This window comes from Phyllopteryx taeniolatus, chromosome 17 (assembly GCF_024500385.1).
Source record: "Phyllopteryx taeniolatus isolate TA_2022b chromosome 17, UOR_Ptae_1.2, whole genome shotgun sequence".
NCBI classification, from domain to species: Eukaryota; Metazoa; Chordata; class Actinopteri; order Syngnathiformes; family Syngnathidae; genus Phyllopteryx; species Phyllopteryx taeniolatus.
Window position 1 is genome coordinate 20,083,745 of NC_084518.1, and position 22,354 is coordinate 20,106,098.

Consider the following 22,354-nt stretch of genomic DNA (forward strand, 5'->3'; position numbering starts at 1 on the left):
AAGTGAACCTGCGTCAACACCCGCAGTGTTTGTGTTTGCGTAGCACAGACATTCAAGCTTTAGCGTTACACTTTTAAAACTCATTCATCTCTCTGCCGTTTAGTTAATAGTGCAGTGGTGATGCATTCCTGTCTGCAGTTATTTTCAGTGTCCACAGCAAGCGTTAAAGTAGACTTGCCATTGTCTTCGATCGCTTCTGGGGAGGTGCGAGGACGCCACCGTGTGGTTCTCATCGGCTCAGCTCTATGTACTACTACTGTATTTATTACACGAGGGGAATTAATCATACTAAGTCATGATACGATATCACATCATAATGCTACGAAACCGCAAATATGCAATGATCAAAACATTTGAAGAAATCTGACCTGACTACAGACTAGGTAAGACATCCCTCACCATTTTACAGTTAAAAATAGACATGCTTCTCAATACAAATATAATAGAAAGGCTCAGTAGCTCAATTAAATATATATATATTTATTGTTTTACAATAATACTTAATATTATTCATAATTTGATTATGTAGCTATGGCTAAAAAGTGAAGCTTGGCGTCTCTGTCAACAAAATGCACGAACGCAGTCAAATACAGCCTCTAAAATATCCACAATCTCCTTTATTTCTCGCCCGTTTACTCGTTTTTTTTTTTTTGTATAATAAGACAGCTACAGCGATCACACAAATCAGCATCTTCCTTGGCGGTCGCGCCAGACCGTTTGTTGCTCGGCAAAAATAAAAAATACAGTTCAGTGCGTGAAGCCTCACAACGTTGTTTCCCAGAAGAACTTTAGGAAGTCACAGTTTTTCCAACGGAAAACCCAAAACGTACATTTTCAAGAAAGAATTACATAAGGGACAATCAAAACGATTTGATTATAATTGGCCTTTTGAAAAGTATTTTTCTTTGCGTTTAATGAATCTGTATAGTTTGAGTTTCACTTTGTAACCGAAATAAAAAAAACAATTCCACCATATTCTAATGTATTGAGATGCAACTGTATATACAGAACCTTTCCAAAAAAAATTAACATCATGGAAAAGTTTACTTTTGAATGGAATTATGGAATAAACTTTTCCATATTATTCAATTTTTTTGGAAAGGGTCTGTACATACTGTATAATTATCAGTACACTGATATTCTTATCACACAAGTGGGAAAACCTATAATATATTCCAACGAAATCAAGTCAGGCCAGCAAACTGTGAGAAAGGATGTATTCTTTTTTTAATGTAACGGATGCACAACTTGCAACTTTGCAGAAAGTAAGATGACCAAAATATCACTACCAACGAGGATGACAACAACCTGTACAGCAGGGGGGGGAAAAAAAAAGCACTTTTTTTTTTTTGTATAAAGCAAACATTCGATAATAAAATATTCAACCAGTCGAGGACAGATAAGACTTACTTGAATGATACTCACTGACATCACTTGTCTATTTTGACATCACTTGAAGACGCTATGAAACGCAGGACTCTGTGTTATTGACCGTCATTTACTGCAAAAGCGGAATAAAAACAAGTCAACGGTCCAGGAAAAACTACAGTAGAAGAGGAGCTGCTTCAAACTACTTTTCTTCTCAGTGACAACGATACTTCCAGTGTGAGGAAATCACAATTGACAGCAGGACGCGCCATGATCTATACCACCTGACATCTTTCGGTTATTCCCACGCGAGAGTGCTCGAAAGCGCGAGTGGTTAATGCTGCTTCTCCACTGCCCCAATCCCCGTTGATGCTTTTCCACTGGCAAAAGCAGGTACTAGAAATAGTACCTGCTCAGCCAGGGCTCCGAGCATGTTCGCGCAACCCGCAGTCTCTTTAAGCGGTGGTTCGCACAGACCGATATTCGGAATGATTATCCTGTGGTGTGTGCCAAGTGAGATTTTTCCTCCCCAATCTGCTCACAAAACAGTTCAGGTCAACAATCGTCAATGTTAAAGCGGGGTACGTCCATACCGATATTAAGGTATGAGCAATTTGAGCAATCCCACCCTTCACCAATCAGTTTGGACAGAGTACACACTACACGTGTACTGATAATCAGGCAGAACGAGCAAAGTCAGCAAAGGCCCGATTATTGCTGAAAGATCATCCGATGGTGTGTGTGAAGAGTTTGTTACAACTTTGCAGCCTCAATGTAGTTACCAAACAATTTTACATTTATCCCGCAGTCGGTCTAGCTGCTTCTATTTCTTCTTTGTATTTTCCAGCAATCCGGATGCCCTGTGGCACTGTGCTGCCTTTCACAGGTCACTCTAGGTACTACAAGAGACATCATTATTATGCCCTGCTTTGTTTCACTCGTCTGTTGCCAGGTCAGCATTGCAAATGAGAATCTGTTGCCTTACCTGGTTGAATAAAGGTCAAATAAAAATCAATCTGTGCTGCAGATTTTGTTCACCATGTGTGGGGTTTCTCACACTTTAAGAAATCCATCGAGGTGTTAAAAATCAGTGTGTGTATCCCACTTTAACAATATAGAGAAGACCCTTGTCTTGTCGCGACTGATTCATTCAGTGCAGCGTGGTTTCGCAGTTTCCCTCAATCTGAGAGGGGGGGGGGGGGGGGAAGCAAGTTGATACCGTGCAGTGGAAAAGCAGCATTCGAGTGTAGTCGCGCGACCTAGTAGGGAAGTTGTAAATGTTTGTTTTGTTTCTTAACTAAATTGTCATGAAAGGTTTAAAAAAATAAAAAATAATAAAATAATAATAATTTTTAATTTTTGTATTTTAGCGAAGATTCTCAACCACTGTTATAAAAAAATGTGTAAGATGAATAAAAGCATTCCACAACTATAAATCCAAGCTATGCTGTGGTACGACGACAGCAGCCGTTTTGGTAAAAGTAACAACTTCCACCAAGTTTAGCGTTTGATATGTGTGGATTTTTGGGTTCTCCACTGAAGCTCTTGTGATTTTTCAAGGGCAATGTTTCCAAATTCATCGCATGCTGAAAGACAGTCGCAGCTGTCAGAAGCTTTTTTTTTATTTTTTGGCTCGAATAGGGAAAGAGGTTTTCAAGAATTTGGATTTAAAACGATGAAACTTCACATTGGGGTTCAGCCTCCTTTTGTAAGAAAAAGCTGCTTTTGTGTGTGTGTGTGTGTGTGTGTGGTGGGGCGTGGGGTCTTGTGGTGGGGTTAGGTTTTGCTATTGTTCTGGGTCCTGACTGAATCCTCCATAGTCCGGCGCTAAACCCAGTCTCCTGGTTCTAGTACTTGTTAGTAGTGGCGTACTAGCTGCTTTCGTTGTATTGGTCGTCTGCAGCGGGAAAAGTGTTGCCTCCGATCCCGAAGAAGTTCTCTTCCGTCTCGAAAAGGTTTTCTTCCGTCACAAACTGGTCCTCCCCCGACGCCAACTGCTCGCTCGATGAGCGGAACTGGTAGGCGCCGTTGTCGGGCTGCTCGTCGTAGTTGTTTTCGGCAAGCTCTTCGTCTTCGTCAGCGCTCTTGTTCTGGGGAGCCGATGACTGCTGGCTGTCGGACGGGCTCTGGCCAGATTTTTTCATTCTGTAATCAAGTCAGGAGTGTAATTTGGAAGGAACCATCTGCAATTGTTGACATTATTCCTACTACGAGTAGTAGTAACACGCATGTTTGAAATTTAGGTTAAATTTTGATTGAACTTTTATGTGCGATACATGTGAATTGAATCAATATTTTTTTGTTTTTCCCCCCAATATTTAAGTTGGGTGTTAATGTTTAAACTGTGCAGAATGTTCCAGTGGTGGTGTACATACTGGTTCTTATGTTTGGCCCCGCTGATGTGAGACTGGTACTGATCCACAGAGTTGAGCTCAATGTTGCAGAGGGTACACGGCAAGCCCTTTGCTGTGGACGCTGCAATTTAAAAAAAATAATGATGCCAAGTTATATAAAGAGGTGATAATGGGGACATTGAGTTCCGGCACTGACCCGGTGTGGCGGGCGTGCCGTAGATCTTCATCAGGTCCTGCTTGGTCAGTTGTTTCTTGTGCTTCTTGCCCGAGTAGTGCTGCTGGGCCATCAGCGCGTTGTTGAAGGACGCCTGGCAGATGGAGCAGAAGCGGTTGGGGTCTTTGTCGCTCCCCTCGCCGCCCTCCCCGGTCGCCGTCGCCGCTGCCGCCGCCGCCTCGGCCGCCGCTGCTTTCTTCTTGGATGGAGCCGGTGCGGCCTGTTGGCCTACTGTCCAAGAATGGCAAAACCGCAAGTCAATGAGAAAGCTTACCAATAAGTTATTCAACTCCAGAGAGGCCCAGGTATCTTTTCGGGATGGGCCATTTCTTACAGGGGAGCCCTTACGTTTTTACAAATGTATCTGATAAAACAAAATCATATTTCCAATATTTTTTGTTGATTTTTTTGAACAAAACATTTGGGTTTTTTTTAGAAATAAATTTCATATTTATTTTATATATAAATAACATTGCTGAATATAAACTCATTTACTACCGTGGATGTTTATATTTGTCAACTGGAATCCAACTGTTAAATGCCACCCACATATACACTAACGGTCAAAAGTTTTAGAACACCCCAATTTCTCCAGCTTTTTTTCTTTTCTTTTTTTTTATTGAAATTTATGCAGTTAAATGTTTTATTCACTCTGAAATGAAAGCACAGCACAACTATTAAAGTTACATAAGAAATCATGGACTCAATCTACACACAAAAATGAATTCTAAACCTTTGACTCATTAAAGTCAAACTTATAACAGCGAACACACTTGTGGTAGTATCTCTTAAATGGAAATCAAATATTCTTTAGAAAGCTCTTCCCAACTCAATTGTAGAGGTTCCCATTTCTGTGTGGCTATTCATTGGACTTGAACTACGTGACTTTCAAATGTTTTTGTTTTTTTTTTAAACTGGAAAAAATGTCGTGTTCTAAAATGTGTGTCCGGTAGCACTAGCCGTCATGTTCAGTGACACCACGCATTGTGTTTTTAGTAGGCCACCACTTGGAGTACGGCGTCTATTTGAGTGGAGTGCAGTTTGAGGAAAAATATAGTCTAACACTAACGCTGTATTAAATTCATAATTACAGTAAATGTTTGAAAAACACTTCTTGACCTAAACTCAGTGTACGTACGCATCAGAGGATCCACCGATTTGAGTTTCAGGTTCTTGGCGTGGATCTTTCCCTGGTAGTGAGAGTGCGCCATGACAGCGGACGTAAAGGTCATCTTGCAGGTGTCACAAATCTTCATCGGGTCCGACTCGCCATTGTTGGCGTCGTACTGACAGATGAACACACACAGAAACAACAGTCACTCACCATCCACAACCAACGCTTTAGCCCTATGACGGCAACATGACAAGCCTAGCATGTTTGACTTTTTTTTGGGGGGGACATCTTGCGTGTAGCGTGACCTTATGAACGGCAACCCTCCGACATAGCATCTTGAAGTCGACCAATAGGATTGCGTCTTGCAACACATCGCACGCTAACCGATGTTTACCGAAGCTTTAAGAGCATGAATCGACAGAACGCCGGCATGTTTACTAACGACATTAAAAGTATGCAAACATTACCTCTAGCTCTCCTTGAAGCTAGCTCTCTTTGTCCCCCCCCCCCCCCCCCAAAAACACAAAACATCGCTGCAATCATTGCTGTTGCCGCCATGGTAACAGTTGTACCCGGTAACATTGATACGTTTTCCGGTCCCGCCTCCCCCAACAGTGCTTGATTTGACAAGACTAGCCCAATGCTCGTAACAGACTGGATGTGCTGCATGCAAAGGTGTTTTGTTTTAATACAGTTGTTTATGTAACATGGGTTCGTGATTGTGTACATGCTAGATACATGGCATTGGCGCTATATGATCCATTCCACTTGAAGGTGATTTTCCGCCATGTTATGCCACCAATACAAAATTACAAGCACTTTTTAGGAGGGTGGTGTCGATTATTTGCGTATTTTGGCTATTCGCAGCTCCTGCTAATAGTGCGAGGTCCTTCGTGAAAGCAAGGTAAGGTTATTAAGGTGAGCTATCAATGTCGTGGATGTCTGCTTATAACAAAACAAAATGTTTATGTTTGGATAATGATACCTTTCCATGAAATTACCCTGAATTCCCAGTTAAATCGCATGGAATTACCATTTGGAATATTTCCAAAATTCCCTAGCTTAACTCTCAATGGAAATTGTCCGGCCCTTGGCAACCTCGTGTCAACTAAAGGTATGGGGTGGCTTGACTTACACTGTCAGAGGATGTAGACTTGAGCTTTTTTGAGTCTGGCTCCTTCTCGTTTTGGATCGAAAGGTAACGTCGCACCTTGTTGCCATGTTTCTTGCTCTAAAAGAGACAGAAAACAAAAGCAAAAACTAGACAACAATACCAGCAATAAAATATGGCAAAAAGCAACGAGTGACCATTGATTCCGCCGAGCAAAAAAACAATACCAACCTGATAGTGAGCCAACTTCTGCGACTCAGAGATGAGGACAGCATTGCAGACACTGCACAGGTTATCTGTGAACAGGTCGCCGTGCTCCTTAATCATCTTATTGACTGTGGCAGGGAGGACAAAATAGAGGGAAATTAAACATCACGACAATTTCATTGATTGAACAGGCCGTCTCTGACTAAATGGCATTTTGATTCACCTTTGCAGTAAATTCACATTTGTAAATGTCGGTTTTGGCTGTCGGGTCAACCGATCGCCATTAACACCAATCACATGGAAGATATTGACACCAACAACAACAACAAAAGAACACCCCACTTCAGACACTTTAGAGCAGGAGTGTCCGTGGGGATGGAGAACACATGGACTGCCATTAAAAAAAAGTAACTATTGTTGCTAATTTGTCCACTTACCACTGAAATGACATTCTGAACTTGGCTGCGACTCACGATTTGACACGTGATATAAATGGCACTGGTGAAGGCTAAACGATGCCAAAATTCATAAGTACATTAAGCCTACTTCGTATAAAATGCTGCGTCACCTTTGCACTGTGAAGAAGATAGTTCCTGGAAAATGATTACCTCAGGTAGAAATATTTTAAGGGCCTGAAATTTGCTAAATATCAGTCAACAGTTTCAGTTTAAATGAGGTTGGTTTGGTTGAATCCTTTTATGTTTGTTTTTTTTTAGCCAGGCACTGTACCATTGAGTATAAATTTACTAAGTTGGTGGATAACTACAGCCTCTCCCTGAATAGTTATCACTTTAGTTTGTACGGTGCGATGAGTCAGTTTAAGTCAAGATTTCCAGATGGATGCGGAAATTTGTAATTTATTATGATTTCTGTATCGAAGCAAGTTGTCTTCTAAACGGTACATATATAGATCGACTTTGATCTCAAGTTTCACGTGTAAATTAAAAAACTGATCATAATACTGTTGACATTGTAGTCGTTTTTTTTTTTTAGAATGTTCAGATTGCTCATATGATTTGATATGAACTTGTAATTTTTCAGAATGTACTTGTAATTTTTACCCCCAAAACAATGGGAACAATTCAGAATAGTCGTTATTTATAGCTTATCGGTCCACTTGAGATCAAATTGGAGTGAATGCGGCCTGCGAACTAAAATGATTTTGACACCCCTGCTCTAAAATTTCCGTAATGTGAATAGTTGCATTGCACCAAAGGTAATCTAGGCTAAATCCAGCGTGCCCGCTAGCTCCGAGCTAACGAGTTCAACGTGGAGGGAAGCTAAGCCGTGCAATCGGCCCACAAGTAGCACGTCACTTGGGAGCACATGTTAAAAACGCCAATGTGAGTGGACGCCGAAGCCCCACCGGCAACGTCATTCATTATCATTGTGCAAAAACGTGCAACGCGGACGAGCTTTCCTCGACCTTGGAGACGACTCGGCGGCCGTTAGCTTAGCCTAAGTTAGCAACTAGCTACGCGTGTTCTTTAGGAAGCCGATAAAAAAAAATCGCAGTGTAGGGAAGGTGTTCCCCCCCATTTTAAACAAGAAAGTACGTACCTTGATCAAGCCCAGAAGGCAAGTAAGGGAATTGTTCAGTCTCCATCGCGACCGCCATCATACCTTCGTCTCTGGCTACAGCTTTTTTTTTTTTTTTTTTTTTTTTTGCCGCCAGTGCGCATGCGCATTTGCTTACTTTGGCAGCGCCGGGGGAAGTTTGAAAAGGGGGCGGAGTTTCGGATGAGACCTCACTCTGTTTGAAATTTCGCATACCGAGCCATCATCCTGCCACCCGCCACAACAGACGATCTTTGTGCCTCAACAGAACATCTTTGTGCGACGTCAGACGATCTTTGTGCCACTAGACCTAAACACCTCGAATTCGCAAGAGTTAAGTTTTTCTCTTAGAGCCACATTCTCGTTAAACTTCCGTTATGTGTGTGGCCCTCTGTGTTTTTTCCAACGAGTTGACACGTCATTTGTTGCGGAAAAAACACATTCCGCATGAACACCCACAATCCTTTGCGCATGCAGCAAAATGCTTTTAAAAATTAGAGCTGCAGGTGTCGCCGTTGTCAGACTTGGCTGCGGTTTGTGTAAATCGAACTAACGCACTCTAAATCCTATTTGAAACGGCAATTTACGATCAGAAATGTGCTGCTCGGGGAATTATCGTCACACGTATATAATATTGATTCTTTATTAAAATATAAATACCTTAACTTGGCCGTTAAGACCAGTTTCTGTAGTGTAGTGGTTATCACGTTCGCCTAACACGCGAAAGGTCCTCGGTTCGAAACCGGGTGGAAACATTTTTTTCCCCCCAATTTTGTGCTTCATTCTTATTTTTTAAAAACATGTTTTAGGAAACTGAGTCACAAAAAAAATAAATTAAAAACAATTTTAAAAAACATCAGCTCAGGAAATGGATGGATGAATCCTATATATTCACTGACTTGACACTACAGCAACTCAAACACACACAAAAAAACACAGTCCAATTGGAGTGCAAAAATTTAAAAAAATAACTACCTCCATAATTCCTTTTATAGTCCACTTACTGCATGCATACTTTCTCACATCTGTATGTAGTCATATCCTGCACATACCTTGATGAAAATCTAAAACTTTTGCTCAACAATGGTTTGTATTTTGAATAGAAGAGACAAAAATATATAAAAATATATATTTACCATAAAACGTCTTTTTGCACAACAGCACTTAAGGTTGAAGTTGTGTTGAGTGAAATTAAAATCCAATGATGCGCGCTGTCCGGTTAAGCTTTATTTGATACAGCATTTGAATACATTTAACATCCATTAAACTTGAAAGCCATGTGCGGATATATTGTACAGTACTCAAGCAGACAAGTCAAGATCAGATGAGAAAACTATTTGGGCTCCTGTTCGATGGAAGGGAACGTGGTGTACAACTTTCCTTTGGAGGACACCATGAGGGCCTCACCATTCTTGCTCTCATCTGTCACCAGCTCCAGAAGGCACTCTGCGACCTCTGAGGCACTGAAAACGAAAAGTGGCATTTGGTTGTGGAAAAATGGGGATTTGAGGCACCCACCCCCAAACACACTTTATCCCCACTTTTTTTGTCAGCAAATTGGAGGAGCATGCAAATGAGCCACTGATCATGTCGAATGAATGTTACCATGATTACTGAGATGAGGGTAGCGAGGGTGTTGCAACTAAGCTAACTAAACTAACATTCAAGTGCACGTGTCACTTACGGGAAGAAAACATTAACACGTCACCCATTTACACTTAGTTTCACGTATCAGTGAATGCGGCAAAAGAAGCAGACACGTCGACAAATAAAAACTTGGAACATTGAGTATGTGCCCGTTTATCAGAAGCTTTGCACGAATGCTAATCTGTGCTAACACCGCAGTTCTGCTTAGCTTTGAGACCATCAGAACGGAATGACTGTCACTTAAAAATGGCTCTGGATCTTTGCCCAACTTAGCTGTCAAGTCATGTAAATTGGTCCAATTGTGACATCATAATTCAGAACGACGGCACTTTTTTTTTTTTTTTTTTTTAAATAGGGAGCTCAAAAAAGCTCAGTTTTACTCATCTTTGACATGATAGCGTTTTTATGTAGTTGCTTGAAAATTGTGGATATTCACACAGCCTGAAAAAAAAAAATCCTGTCACTCACTTTAACACGCCATGCTTGTCTAGAAGTTGCCGGGTGGTCTCCTCCAGTAGGGTGAATTGGCCCAGTTTTTCACTTAAGCTTGCAAGCAACTCAGTTTGCACCAAAGCTGGGCAGAGGGCATTAAAGCGAATGCCGAAGCCCGCCATGGTGGAAGCACCCTAGCACACACACACACACACACACACACACACAAAATGTAGAATTGCACATTCATTGTACAGCGTTTCACATTTTGTGTCGTCGAAACAAGCTCACCGCCATGGCTCTGGAGAAGCCGATCACTGCGCTCTTGGTGGCGCTGTAGACCGGGCAGCTCAGCAGAGGTTTGATACCTATGATAAAGTGTAACACATTGTGATTTGACACTTTTATTCGGCAAGGAAGCATTTCTGGAAATTAATGGCTGATATAAATTGTACATCGAAATATTCTATTCTACTGCAGCGCCTCCACCGTGTCGTAATCCAAACTGTTACAGTCTTAGGTTGGCCAGAGGAGGGAGGTGAAACGACATTGTGGAATCTTCATGCCAAGGAACTATGTTGAATTGAGGGTCTTCATTTAGACCAAGGTAGTGCTTTGCTGCCATCTTGTGAGGAACTATGTTGGAGTTAAAGAGCTTCATTTGGCCAAAAGTAGGGCTTTGTTACCATCTTGGTGACAAGGAACTCAGAAGTGATTTGAGGAGCTTCATTCGACAAAAGTAATAATTTGCCACCACCTTGTGGCATCTATAGGCAATTCCAAACCCTTTTTCGGTGGGCTTCGCAGGGCTCTATCCATTTGGATATACTTAAAATATTTAGACGAATTAGCTTTGTTATTTATGATACAATCTTATACAGTATATTAAGATAATGTTAGATTTTAGTCATTTTCATAGTGATTTAATCATAATCACTGAGCTGGACCTTATGCAAGGTGTTACATAAAGTTCTAAAATGTCTAAATGACCATGTGGCTTTTATTTCATAACTAAAAAAAAAAATGGACCATCTTGGAGGAACAGAATATGCAATGGCAACAAGTATGCGTTCATTTTTATTTGTTCATAACCTGAATGTTAAGCCGCAATTGGCTGGCATCTAAAGTTATAAAGTGATCATCATGCATTATGAGTTGTGACAAAACTCCTTTTAACTCTGCATTTCCCATTATTTCCTGGATGTATAATTCCAATACTATCTTATAAGCAATGATGATTTAGTATTTAAAAATATATATATATATATTTTTTTTTAATCAAGTCAAGTCTGCGCCTTCACCTGCCATGGAAGCAGTGTTGATAATGACTCCTCCTCGACCACCGTTCAACTTGTTCATGTGCTCCAGGGCTGTGTAAGTCCCCTTGATGACACCTACCTATCGCAATCAAAAGGCAACAACAGTTATTTGACATAAAGCACGCGTTTTTTTTTTCGTTTGGGGGTGGGGGGGGGGAATACAGAAGCCTGACGCAACCTCATCTTGACAAAAGTCACATGAAGGCCAGCAGACCCATCTCGCTGTGTTCTTACAAGGTTGATGGCCACCGTTCGCTCCCAGTCACACTCATTCAGGATGCCGGCGTTGTTGCACACGATGTCTATACCTCCAAAGGTGTCAACGGTCGTCTTGAAAGCAGCTTGGCCGCATGGAGGGGGGGGGGGAGGAGAGAAGTGGTATTCAGTAGATGTTTTTTCTTTAAACCCTTTCAAATTGTGAAGTGGAAGGTTTTAGACAGACCAAGTCAATCTCCAGACTTAGTTTCTATAGAAGAGTGATTCCAACCACAATGTGTCATAAGAGATCAGTTTTAATGTCATTAAGCACTAACAATACCAAAACTCTGCAAGTTACAGTATACTGCATGTGCTTCCTGTATTAAAAGCCAGTGATGCATCTAGAAAAATTACAAGTCCATTTCAAAGTCACTAGTTTTGGCTAAGATCCTAGAAATACTTGTAAGCAACAAGTTAAGGAATTCTTTGTCATACATTGGATTCTCACATCAATCTGGTTTCAGAAAGTATACCACATTCACAGCTACCATGAAAGTGTAAAAATATATCTTGGTCCTTTTGGATAAATGGCAGAACTGTGCTACACTATTAAGTTTGTCACATCTAAAATAGCTCAATTTAGAGTTCCTCTGGGCTCAATCTTAAACCCACTCCTATTTTCTATATACTGCATGTTGAATTAGGTCTCATGGTTTGGGACAATATATTTTATGCAGATACTGTATTTTATTGCCCGTCCCCTCCGGCTCAGAAGCTCTTGCCAACTTGAAGGGTGTTAGTGATTTTTCAGAACCAGCTCTCTCGGCTAAATTTGACTAATAATGTTAAAACAAAGGTTATTCTTCTCTCTCATGCCAAGAGGCGGCCTGAGATTCTTCCTGTAGATGGGGAAGAATTCAATTTGTGTTTGGCTGAAAGTATGACAGTGTTTGGCTTGATAATTCCATCTTTTAAACCACATGTCAATTAGCTTTAAAAACTGAGGTTGAAATTTGGATTTAATTTCAGAAGTCTTTGAAACCAAAAAGATACCTGGGCTTGGATACATTTTTTTTATGGTGACCTTTTGGACGAATGCACCTGCCCATTGTTTTATCACCAATTTTATAACTTACACCACCGTTTATTATATCAGAATCATCTTTATTTTGCCAAATATGTCCAAAAAAACCAAGGAATTTCCCTCTGGTAGTTGGAGCTGCTCAAGTATGACAACGGACAGTCAATTGACAGAATACTTTTGAGACAAAGACATTGAGGGAAAAAATGTCACTGAGCAATAAAAGGTGGCTCTTTCTTGCTGTACAGAGCCGAAACCACTGTCACACTATTAATCTAGTAGGCCATCATAAGTATGATCTTTAGGTATATTTAACACAGTTGAGGGAGGTGGTGTGAACAGTGGCTCATCTGCATGAGACATGACCACCCACTCAAAACGAGCAGAGTTCAGTTAGACTGCAAAGTGTGCTGTAATTCTTGGGGTCATTTGACCAAAGCAAATTTTAAGAAACCTGTAAACTGTTAAACAGTGAAAAATGCAGTGTCGTTAATAATTTACAACCCCAATTCCAATGAAGTTGGGACGTTGTGTTAAACATAAATAAAAACAGAATACAATGATTTGCAAATCATGTTCAACCTATATTTAATTGACTACACTACAAAGAGAGGAGATTTAATGTTCAAACTGCTAAACTTGATTGTTTTTAGCAAATAATCATTAACTTAGAATTTTATGGCTGCAACACGTTCCAAAACAGATGGGACACGTGACAAAAAAACTGAGAAAGTTGAGGAATGCTCATCAAACACCTGGTTAGAACATCCCACAGGTGAACAGGCTAATTGGGAACAGGTGGGTGCCATGATTGGGTAGAAAAGGAGCTTCCCTGAATTGCTCAGTCATTCACGAGCAAAGATGGGGCGAGGTTCACCTCTTTGTGAACAAGTGCGTGAGAAAATAGTCGAACACTTGAAGGACAATCTTCCTAAAGGTACAATTGCAAGGAATTGAGGGATTTAATCATCTACGGTCCATAATCTCATCAAAAGATTCAGAGAATCTGGGGAAATCACTGCATGTAAGCGGCAAGGCCGAAAACCAACACTGAATGCCCGTGACCTTCGATCCCTCACTGCATCAAAAACCGACATCAACGTGTAAAGGATATCACCACATGGGCTCAAGAACACTTCAGAAAACCATCCTTCCATCCATTCATCCATTCATCCATTTTCTGAGCCGCTTCTCCTCACTAGGGTCGCGGGCGTGCTGGCGCCTATCCCTGCTATCAACGAGCAGGAGGCGGGGTACACCCTGAACTGGTTGCCAGCAAATCGCAGGGCAGATATAAACAAACTACCATTCACACCTACGCGCAATTTAGAGTCTTCAATTAACCTACCATGCATGTTTTTGGGATGTGGGAGTATACCGGAGTGCCCGGAGAAAACCCACGCAGGCATGCGCAGAACATGCAAAATCCACAGAGGCGGGGCCGTGGATTGAACCCCGGTCCACAGAACTGTGAGGCAGACGTTCTAACCAGTCGCCCACCGTGCCGCTTAAGAAAACCAATGTCAGTAAATACGGTTCGGCGCTACAGCCGTAAGTACAACTTATGGCTAACTCTGTGCAACTATGCAAAGCAAAAGCCATTTATCAACAACACCCAGAAACGCCACCGACTTCTCTGGATGTTGAGCTCATCTAAGATGGACTGATGCAAAGTGGAAAAGTGTTCTGTGGTCTGACGAGTCCACATTTCAAATTGTTTTTGGAAATCGTGGACATCGTGTCCTCCGGGCCAAAGAGGAAAAGAACCATCCGGACTCTTATGGACGCAAAGTTCAAAAGGCAGCATCTGTGATGCTATGGGGCTCTGTTAGTGCCAATATCATGAGTAAGTTACACATCTGTGAAGGCACCATTAATGCTAAACGGTACATACAGGTTTTGGAGAAACATATGCTGCCATCCAAGCAACGTCTTTTTCATGGACGCCCCTGCTTATTTCAGCAAGACGATGCCAAACCACATTCCGCACACGTTACAACAGCGTGCCTGCAGCCCAGACCTGTCTCCCATTGAAAATGTGTGGCGCATTATGAAGCGTAAAATACGACAACGGAGACCCCGGACTGTTGAACAGCTGAAGCTGTACATCAAGCAAGAATGGGAAAGAATTCCACCTACAAAGCTTCAACAGTTAGTGTCCTCAGTTCACAAACGTTTATTGAAAGCTGTTAAGAGAAAAGGTGATGTAACACAGTGGTAAACATGACCCTTTCCCAGGTTTTTTGGAATGTGTTGCAGCCATAAAATTCCAAGTTAATGATTATTTGCTAAAAACAATCAAGTTTATCAGTTTGAACATTAAATATCTTGTCATTGTAGTGTATTCAATTAAATATAGTTTGAACATGATTTGCAAATCATTGTATTCTGTTTTTATTTATGTTTAACACAACGTCCCAACTTCATTGGAATTGGGGTTGTAGACGGGAAAGGCCTGCAGTCCAGACCTGTCTCCCTCCCATTGAAAATGTGTGGCGCATTATGAAGCGTAAAATACGACAACGGAGACCCCGGACTGTTGAACAGCTGAAGCTGTACATCAAGCAAGAATGGGAAAGAATTCCACCTACAAAGCTTCAACAATTAGTGTCCTCAGTTCCCAAACGTTTATCGAATGTTGTTAAAAGAAAAGGTGATGTAACACAGTGGTAAACATGACCCTGTCCCAGCTTTTGTGGAACGTGTTGCAGCCATAAAATGCTAAGTTAATGATTATTTGCTAAAAACAAAGTTTATCAGTTTGAACATTAAATATCATGTCTTTGTAGTGTATTCAGTTAAATGTAGGTCGAACATGATTTGCAAATCATTGTATTCTGTTTAACACAACATCCCAACTTCTTTGGAATTGGGGTTGAACATTGAAATGTTATATACAAAAGAATGCGGACTAAATATGCCTTCAGATTTGTTTGTTTTTGAATGCTAATCACTGACTCACAAGGCGCTCTTTCTGCAGCATGCACGGTTGGTTTAATACAACATGGGTAAAATTTGGCAGGCAGGTTTAGACAAGGGGAAGAATGCAAACCAATCAAACGGACTCTTTTCATTCCATTCTAACACAATAGACCGTTGACATACACGTCCTACGGCCGGTCATACAGCTACGCATTTCCTTTCGCAATGCAAAGTGCGCGGACGTTACCTTTCAGCTGCTCCTCCGATTGGACGTCGCAGCTCAGGAAAAGAGTTCGTTCTTGCCCATCCTCCTTGTTGAGAGCTTCCATCAAACTCTTTCCTGCGCTTTCGTTCACATCCAGCAGAACAACCTGTAGCACAAATATGTGGTGGGAAAAATACTGTAATTTTCCAGTGACATATGCATCTCTGGACACAGCCACCATGCGGTCTATGCATTGATTTGTTGTGGTGCTTTGAGTGCTTGAATAGATTCATAGAAGATTTGAATTCTGAAATCAGGGGGAGAAGACTGAACATTTGTCAACAAAAAGAGAGATCGTGGCTTCCATGAATCAGAGCCGTTCTTCAGTTCAGCCTTCACGCCATTTACTATCATCAAGTGAAACAGATTTCCACTCATCTTCACAAACAGGCAGTGAAAGATGTTTGAATTGTGTAGGGATCGTAGTTGTTTATGATGGCCCAATTGTCAACGCGTCTTTGTCTCAGCATCCAAAGTTCCTCCGTACTTTTTAGACCTCAAAGAAGATTGGAAAATGTATAACATAGCTGATATTAACCGGCCAAGGTTCAACAAACTACATTTTGCAACTTAAAACTAAAAACAAGAAATGACATTTAATCACAAGTCAAACGATGAAAGTATTCACAGCGCACATTTTGTTAATCTTATTTCCTCAAAATTCAACACAACTCCCCATAAAAAAAAATGTAAAAAAACACTTTTTCAATTTAAAACCAATAAAAACTAAGACATCACCTCATATAAATACTATACAAGGTTTCACAAAAATACAGCGTTTAGTGATCATAATCATCCCTTTGTGGTCTTCAGGAAGTGGAACGTTCAAAGAGAGAGAGAGAGAGAGAGAGAGAGAGAGAGAGAGAGAGAGAGGAGAGAGAAGGGGGGAAAAAGGGTTTCCCCATCTAAAAAGGGCCATTTCTGTTGTTGTGAAGTCCTCAGAGGGAAGAATATTCCATTTCGTTGCCTTAAACTTTTACTCGACTTGGGGAGGTCGATATTACTTCTTTGTTGCATTTTAGTGAAAAGTTACAGAAAAGCTGCTGTTAAAGTTACAAATGAGTCACTTTAGGCAAGTCGAATAGCTGCAGTCTAAAACCCCCCAAAAAAACGAAAGCTCTTTTTTTTTTGGGACGCTTACCTTTGCTCCATTCTTGAAGAGAATCTCGCTGAATGCTTTGCCAATTCCTGCTGCAGCGCCTGTCACCACAGCCACTTTTCCCTTGAGTGACATTTTAGATAGAAAGTGTATTTCTGACTTGTCTGTCTTAAGGTGTGCGCGTTAATGATTGGATGCATGCGTGTGTGTGCATATAAGTATGTACGCTAGGCACCACCCACAAGGCCAAACATGTTGGTTTGATGATTGCTCAATAGGAAATGTTTTTTTTTTGTTTTTTTTTAGCTAATTACTGTATAGGTTGTATAGTTTAGCAAGTAGGACGTAAGTTTGACCAGCTGTACTAATGCCGAATTTAGGATATTTTTTTAAGTTTGAGGAATATTGTAAAATCATGAAATAATATCAAGCAGTGTGGTGTACAGCGTTGAAACATGCAATCTTTCCAATGGAGTTTGGTTCGTCTTGTGGGCTCACTGGATGCTATTCCACGAGCGGACTCTAGAGGGTAATAGAGAGTCGCAACGGATTACACGTTGTGCACTTGAAATGACCACGTAACTCAGCCTTGGGAAAGTCTGTTTCGTTTTATTAACAAACAATACAAAACGCCATAGACGGGCTAACAAATAGCATCGGTGTCACAGTGTTATTACTCTTTAAGCAACAGATATTTGAACAGAATAACACATGCGGACAGATAATATAAGAATTCTCAGAGGCATATAATCTTTATTCTGTGGAAAGAATGACTAATATTGCTGCGACTGGTTGGACAACTGGTTAGCACATCTGCCTCACAGTTCTGAGGACCCGGTTTCAAATCTGTGTAGAGTTTGCATGTTCTCCACTTCATGGGTTTTCTCTAGGTATTTCGGTTTCTTCCCACATTCCAAAAACATGCATGGTAGGTTAAATGACGAGTCCAAATTGGCCATGGGTGTGCATGTGTGTGTGAATGATTGTTTGTCTACATGTGCCTTGCGATTGGCCGGCGACCAGTTCAGGGTGTACTCCGCCTCTCGCCCAGAGTCAGCTGAGATGGGCGCCAGCACGCCCGCGACCGCTTATCCTCATAACCGGGAAAAATGGATGAATAGATGCATTATACTGCCCCCAGGTGGCCAAGGCGCACACACAAGATGGAACAGCACAATGTCCATTGAATTGAAGGCATCACTCTAACAAAAATAAAAATTGTACCGAGACAAATGTTTAAAAACAAATAGTTCTTAAATATGAAATGTAAATGTATTGAACCTCAAAGTTAAATACAACAGAACTGTACTTAGGCAGTGAGTCTTTGGCGTACCACTGGAGAGAGTCCATGTACCACAAGTGGTACGCTCACCACTCTTTGAGAATGGTCTATGGTTCACGGGTGCCAACGACAGGGCAAAAGAGAAATGAATAGTCATTGAATTTATAGTGTGCTTTTCCGTGTGAGGTCACACCAAGGCGTCTGTGTGGGGAGTTGAACCCGAACTCCTATCAGCTGCTCTCAGGGAGGACACGCCCTGTTCCAACTCTCTCTCTCGATGTTGCACATCAGTTTAACTCAGTTTGACGATACAACTTGCAACGGCGATGTGCTCGCAAAAAGTGTGGGTGTTGAACATTTCCACTGGGAAACGTGTGGGTGTTAAAAGACCCAGCCACAACCCGCAGGCGGAACAAAAAGTGTAGGTGTTGAAACAAACACAACCTCCAGAGGTGTGACAAGAAATGTGGGTGCTGAACCTTTTCACCGAAGAAATATCTGGGTGTTGAACCATTTCACCGAGAAAAGTGTGGGTGTTCAAACAACCATATCCTGTGGGTGTGATGAAAAGTGTGTACGTTGAAACACCCACATCCCCTGCAGGTGTGACAAAGTGTCGGTGTTGAAACCTTTCACTGAAAGATGTGTGGGTGTTGAAACACCATATACACACAGGTGTGACAAAAAAGGTGTGGGTGTTGAAAGAACCACAACCCCAGTGGATGTGAGAAAAGGTGGGGGTGTTGAAAGAACCACAACCCCAGAGGATGTGAGAAAAGGTGGGGGTGTTGAAAGAACCACAACCCCAGTGGATGTGAGAAAAGGTGGGGGTGTTGAAAACCTCCACCAGAAAAAGTATTGGTGTTCAACCACAACCTCCACGCGTGTGAGAAAAAAGTCTTTGTTGAAACATTTTACTGGGAAAGGTGTGGATGTTGAAACACCCACATCCCCCGTGGGTATGGTGAAAAGTGTGATTGGTGAAACCTTTCACCGACAGATGTATGGGTGTTCAAACACCATATTACCAGCGGGTGCGATAAAATGTGTGGGTATTGAAACCTTTCACCGGGAAGAGCTAAAAAGTGTGACAAAAAGTGTGGGTGCTCAACACGTTCACCAAGATAAGTGTGGGTGTCCAGACACCCACATTTCCTGCATGTGGGACGAAAAGTGTGGAGGTTGTCGCTAGCTTGCAAGCAACTTTTTGTGTGTGAACTCTCCCGAGGACGAGTGGCTTCGAAGGCCCCGGGGAAACATACTTGGCAAGACCGCACACGCCGCGGCAGTATAGCCGCGCGGCGTCGTGGAAGCGCGGCCAACTTTTAGCACAGCTCCAATATGACAGGTCACATGTCCTCTTCATCAGAGGGTGTGGAACAAAACATGCTGGCCAATCACAATGCTGTTCATCTGCATCTGCAGGGTGTGACTTGTTTCTTGATGAATTGATCATTTTACATGCCAGGCCGCAACAATCACTTCGAGGTGCTTTTCATAGCTGGACGACCACACAAACGCGCAACAATGCCTTCAAACATCGTTGAAATACATGATTTGTAGGAATTTATGGAAAGGTGCAGATGCAGGAATTTATTTTCACTGTATGAGTCATGTTCCACTTCAAAACACTGTAAATACCACACTGCATTTGAACGCATCAGTTGGCATGAGACGTATGAGTGTTGAAACCTTTCACAAGCAAAAGTGAAGGTGTTGAACCACCCACACCCGCTGCAAGGGTGACATAATGAAATTCTTACCCTGGAAAAAGTATGGATATTCAAGCATCCACATCTCCCGTGGATGTGACTGTTGTAACCTTTTGCTGAGAAAAGAGTGGGTCTTGAAACACCCACATCCTGCGCAGGTGTGACAAAAAGTGCGGGTGTTGACACCTTTTGCTGTGAAAAGCGTGTTTCCTGTTGAAGCATCCACATCTCCCGTGGATGTGTGTTGTAAACCTTCATTGAGAAAAGAGTGGGTGTTGAAACACCCAAATACCGCCCCGCTGCGACCAAAAGTGCGCGTGTTGAAACCTTTTGCTGTGACAAATGTGGGTGTTTCCAAAGGCGCAAATAAAAGTCTGGGTGTTAAAACATGTCACTGGGAAAACTGTGGGTCTTGAAACACCCACATCAGGTGTGACAAAAAGTGTGGGTGTTGACACCGTCCATTGACAAAGGTGTGTGACTAAAAAGTGTGGCTTGGCCTTGGCTTTTTGTCCATAAAGATGAGACAAAGTTACCCACCATCCATGCCCACCCAAATGAATAGTGGGCTGGGGGGCACATATATGTATCCCCCCTCCCCCCCCCCCCCCTGAGCTGGTCCTGCTTACAGGGCAAATGTTCCATTTAGTGGCTTTCAACTGTGACTTGCTGACCAGCTGCTGACTTGTTGTGTTTTCACTGGTGATTACGGCGCCAAAAGGGTGCGGCTCGACGGACAATAGCGCGGAGATTTACGTGTCCCCGGTGCAGTCGCACACAAAGAGTATAGCCCGCCGCCATTGAGGCCGACGGCGACCTGTTTACAGTTCGGGGGGCCTCAGTGGGCCGCGGTGGGAGAAGGAACAAACTGGAGGATAAGTGGAGAATAAGTGTGTCTGCAATGTAAGGGTGATTATTGATTATCTCAGATCAGCTGTCTTTATTATCCTCAATGCGCCATTTGTAGTGAAACAGAACAATGGCATGGACAATACTGACAGAAAATAAGGATCAACAATAAATCACTACATGTGGGTACGCATTGTCTATAAAAAGAAAGGGTAATTGATTTTTTTTTTTTTTTTTTAAAGTGCACTCGAATGAACCAACAAAAGAGAAAATGCTGCCGGTACATGAATGCATCACCATCATGTGACTTCTATTGTAAGGGCTGTGGAGGATTGATGTATTCTGTGTATAGATACCCACATTTAAGAAAAAAAATTCACCCCAAAAAAAAAAAAAGATTCCCCTGGAAAAGTGTGGGTGTTGACACGCTCACAACTGCCTCTGGTTCGCCCTAAAGTGTGGGTATTGTAAGTGTTGAAACCTTGCACCGGGAAAAGTGTAGGTGTTGAAACACCCACAGCCCTTGCAGGTGCAACAAAATGTGTATTCCTTGGTGGAAAACTGTATGTCGAAACCATTCACCGGCAAAAGCGAGGGTTGTTGAAACACCCGCGCACCTAGAAATGGAATAAATGTGGGTGTTGAAACATTTCAACGGGAAAATCTCGGGTATTGAAACACCCAAATTCCTCATGGAAGAAATGAAAGGTGTGGCTCCAGAAACCTTTCACCATGAAATTTTGGGTGTTTTTGTGGGTGTGATTGTGTTCCCCACAGGTGCGACAAAATCTGTTAATGTTGAAACCTTTCATGAGGCAAAGTGCGGGTGTTGAAACACCCAAATTCATTTAAGTTATGTGTAAGTATTGAAACTTTTCCCCGGCAAAAGTGGGGGTTGTTAAACATCCACAAGCTCACGGATGCAACAAAATGTTGAGTGTTGAAACCTTTCACCGGGAAAACCGTGGGTGTTCAAACAACAGCGTGACTTATTTTGACACCTGTGACTTTTCTGTCAAGACATTGTACGGCTAATATGTCCCCATATCATTGGCCTAACGTGCAACACCTGCCTTTCTTTATTTAATGATAATGTGCGGTAGAGGTAGGACGAAACGCGTCCTAGATGGATTTACGCACTCCACCCAGATACTGTGTGACACCCTCTCTCCTAATCCAACAGTTACTGACTCAGCCTGAGGCAAACGAGGCAGTCTTGAACAACTTTTCTCCAGCTACCATGCTGCATACCACATTAAATCTACTTTAATAACAGTGGGGGAAAAAAACCCAACAAAAAATATGTTGTACTTTATCACTTCCCGAGTCAGACTGGTAACCTCTCTGCACATTATACATTTTACATAATCACATGACTTCTCACTAAATTACGCTTTTTAACGCCGAGACACTCTTTACATTGAATACATATGGCAGTGCTTTGTTGCCATTATATTACTGGTGATTACGCCATGCAAGTACATCAAAAACATCACAACGATAATAATACTATTACTTTTAGAGACATGCGCACACGGCGTGGACACGTGCAGGGGGAGGGGGTCGCAAAAGATGCATTCAAGGGCACGCTACTTCCAGATAGGCCAACTCAAGTCACGTCTG

At 42.0% G+C, this 22,354-nt stretch overlaps 2 protein-coding genes and 1 non-coding gene across 4 annotated transcripts; 1 reads left to right on the forward strand and 2 right to left on the reverse strand.

Moving 5' to 3' along the window:
- Positions 1-1,203: 1,203 nt before the first annotated feature.
- On the reverse strand, positions 1,204-8,045 carry znf346 (zinc finger protein 346). 2 transcript variants are annotated; one of them, XM_061751186.1, is made up of 7 exons: positions 7,929-8,045; positions 6,393-6,496; positions 6,186-6,281; positions 5,075-5,222; positions 3,919-4,164; positions 3,744-3,843; positions 1,204-3,513 (listed from the first exon to the last, which is right to left on the reverse strand). In XM_061751186.1, the coding sequence occupies exons 1-7, from the start codon at positions 7,987-7,989 to the stop codon at positions 3,240-3,242; spliced, it is 1,029 nt and encodes a 342-aa protein (XP_061607170.1). In that variant the 5' UTR covers positions 7,990-8,045; the 3' UTR covers positions 1,204-3,239. The 2 variants fall into 2 exon arrangements, with proteins under 2 accessions (XP_061607170.1, XP_061607169.1); XM_061751185.1 differs by having other exon boundaries at positions 3,919-4,167.
- A 562-nt stretch (positions 8,046-8,607) lies between these two features.
- trnav-aac (transfer RNA valine (anticodon AAC)) lies at positions 8,608-8,680 on the forward strand. Its single transcript has one exon. It is a non-coding gene; the product is annotated as a tRNA-Val (tRNA).
- Positions 8,681-9,137: 457 nt separating this feature from the next.
- zgc:56585 (uncharacterized protein LOC393297 homolog) lies at positions 9,138-17,089 on the reverse strand. The gene is made up of 7 exons (XM_061750701.1): positions 16,931-17,089; positions 15,772-15,895; positions 11,558-11,664; positions 11,306-11,402; positions 10,296-10,372; positions 10,041-10,198; positions 9,138-9,388 (listed from the first exon to the last, which is right to left on the reverse strand). The coding sequence occupies exons 1-7, from the start codon at positions 17,021-17,023 to the stop codon at positions 9,259-9,261; spliced, it is 786 nt and encodes a 261-aa protein (XP_061606685.1). The 5' UTR covers positions 17,024-17,089; the 3' UTR covers positions 9,138-9,258.
- Positions 17,090-22,354: the final 5,265 nt, after the last annotated feature.

Bases quoted from the DNA above. Each gene is read 5' to 3' on its own strand.
- znf346 (XM_061751185.1), bottom strand. From the start codon at position 7,989: ATGATGGCGGTCGCGATGGAGACTGAACAATTCCCTTACTTGCCTTCT. The intron at 6,282-6,392 runs GTTGGTATTGTT...TGTCTCTTTTAG, and splicing joins AGAAGTTGGCTCACTATCAG to AGCAAGAAACATGGCAACAA. The intron at 4,168-5,074 runs GTACGTACACTG...ATTCTTGGACAG, and splicing joins ATCGGTGGATCCTCTGATGC to TAGGCCAACAGGCCGCACCG.
- zgc:56585 (XM_061750701.1), bottom strand. From the start codon at position 17,023: ATGTCACTCAAGGGAAAAGTGGCTGTGGTGACAGGCGCTGCAGCAGGA. The intron at 15,896-16,930 runs GTAAGCGTCCCA...TTTGTGCTACAG, and splicing joins TCTTCAAGAATGGAGCAAAG to GTTGTTCTGCTGGATGTGAA. The intron at 10,199-10,295 runs GTGAGCTTGTTT...TGTGTGTGCTAG, and splicing joins GCTTCTCCAGAGCCATGGCG to GGTGCTTCCACCATGGCGGG.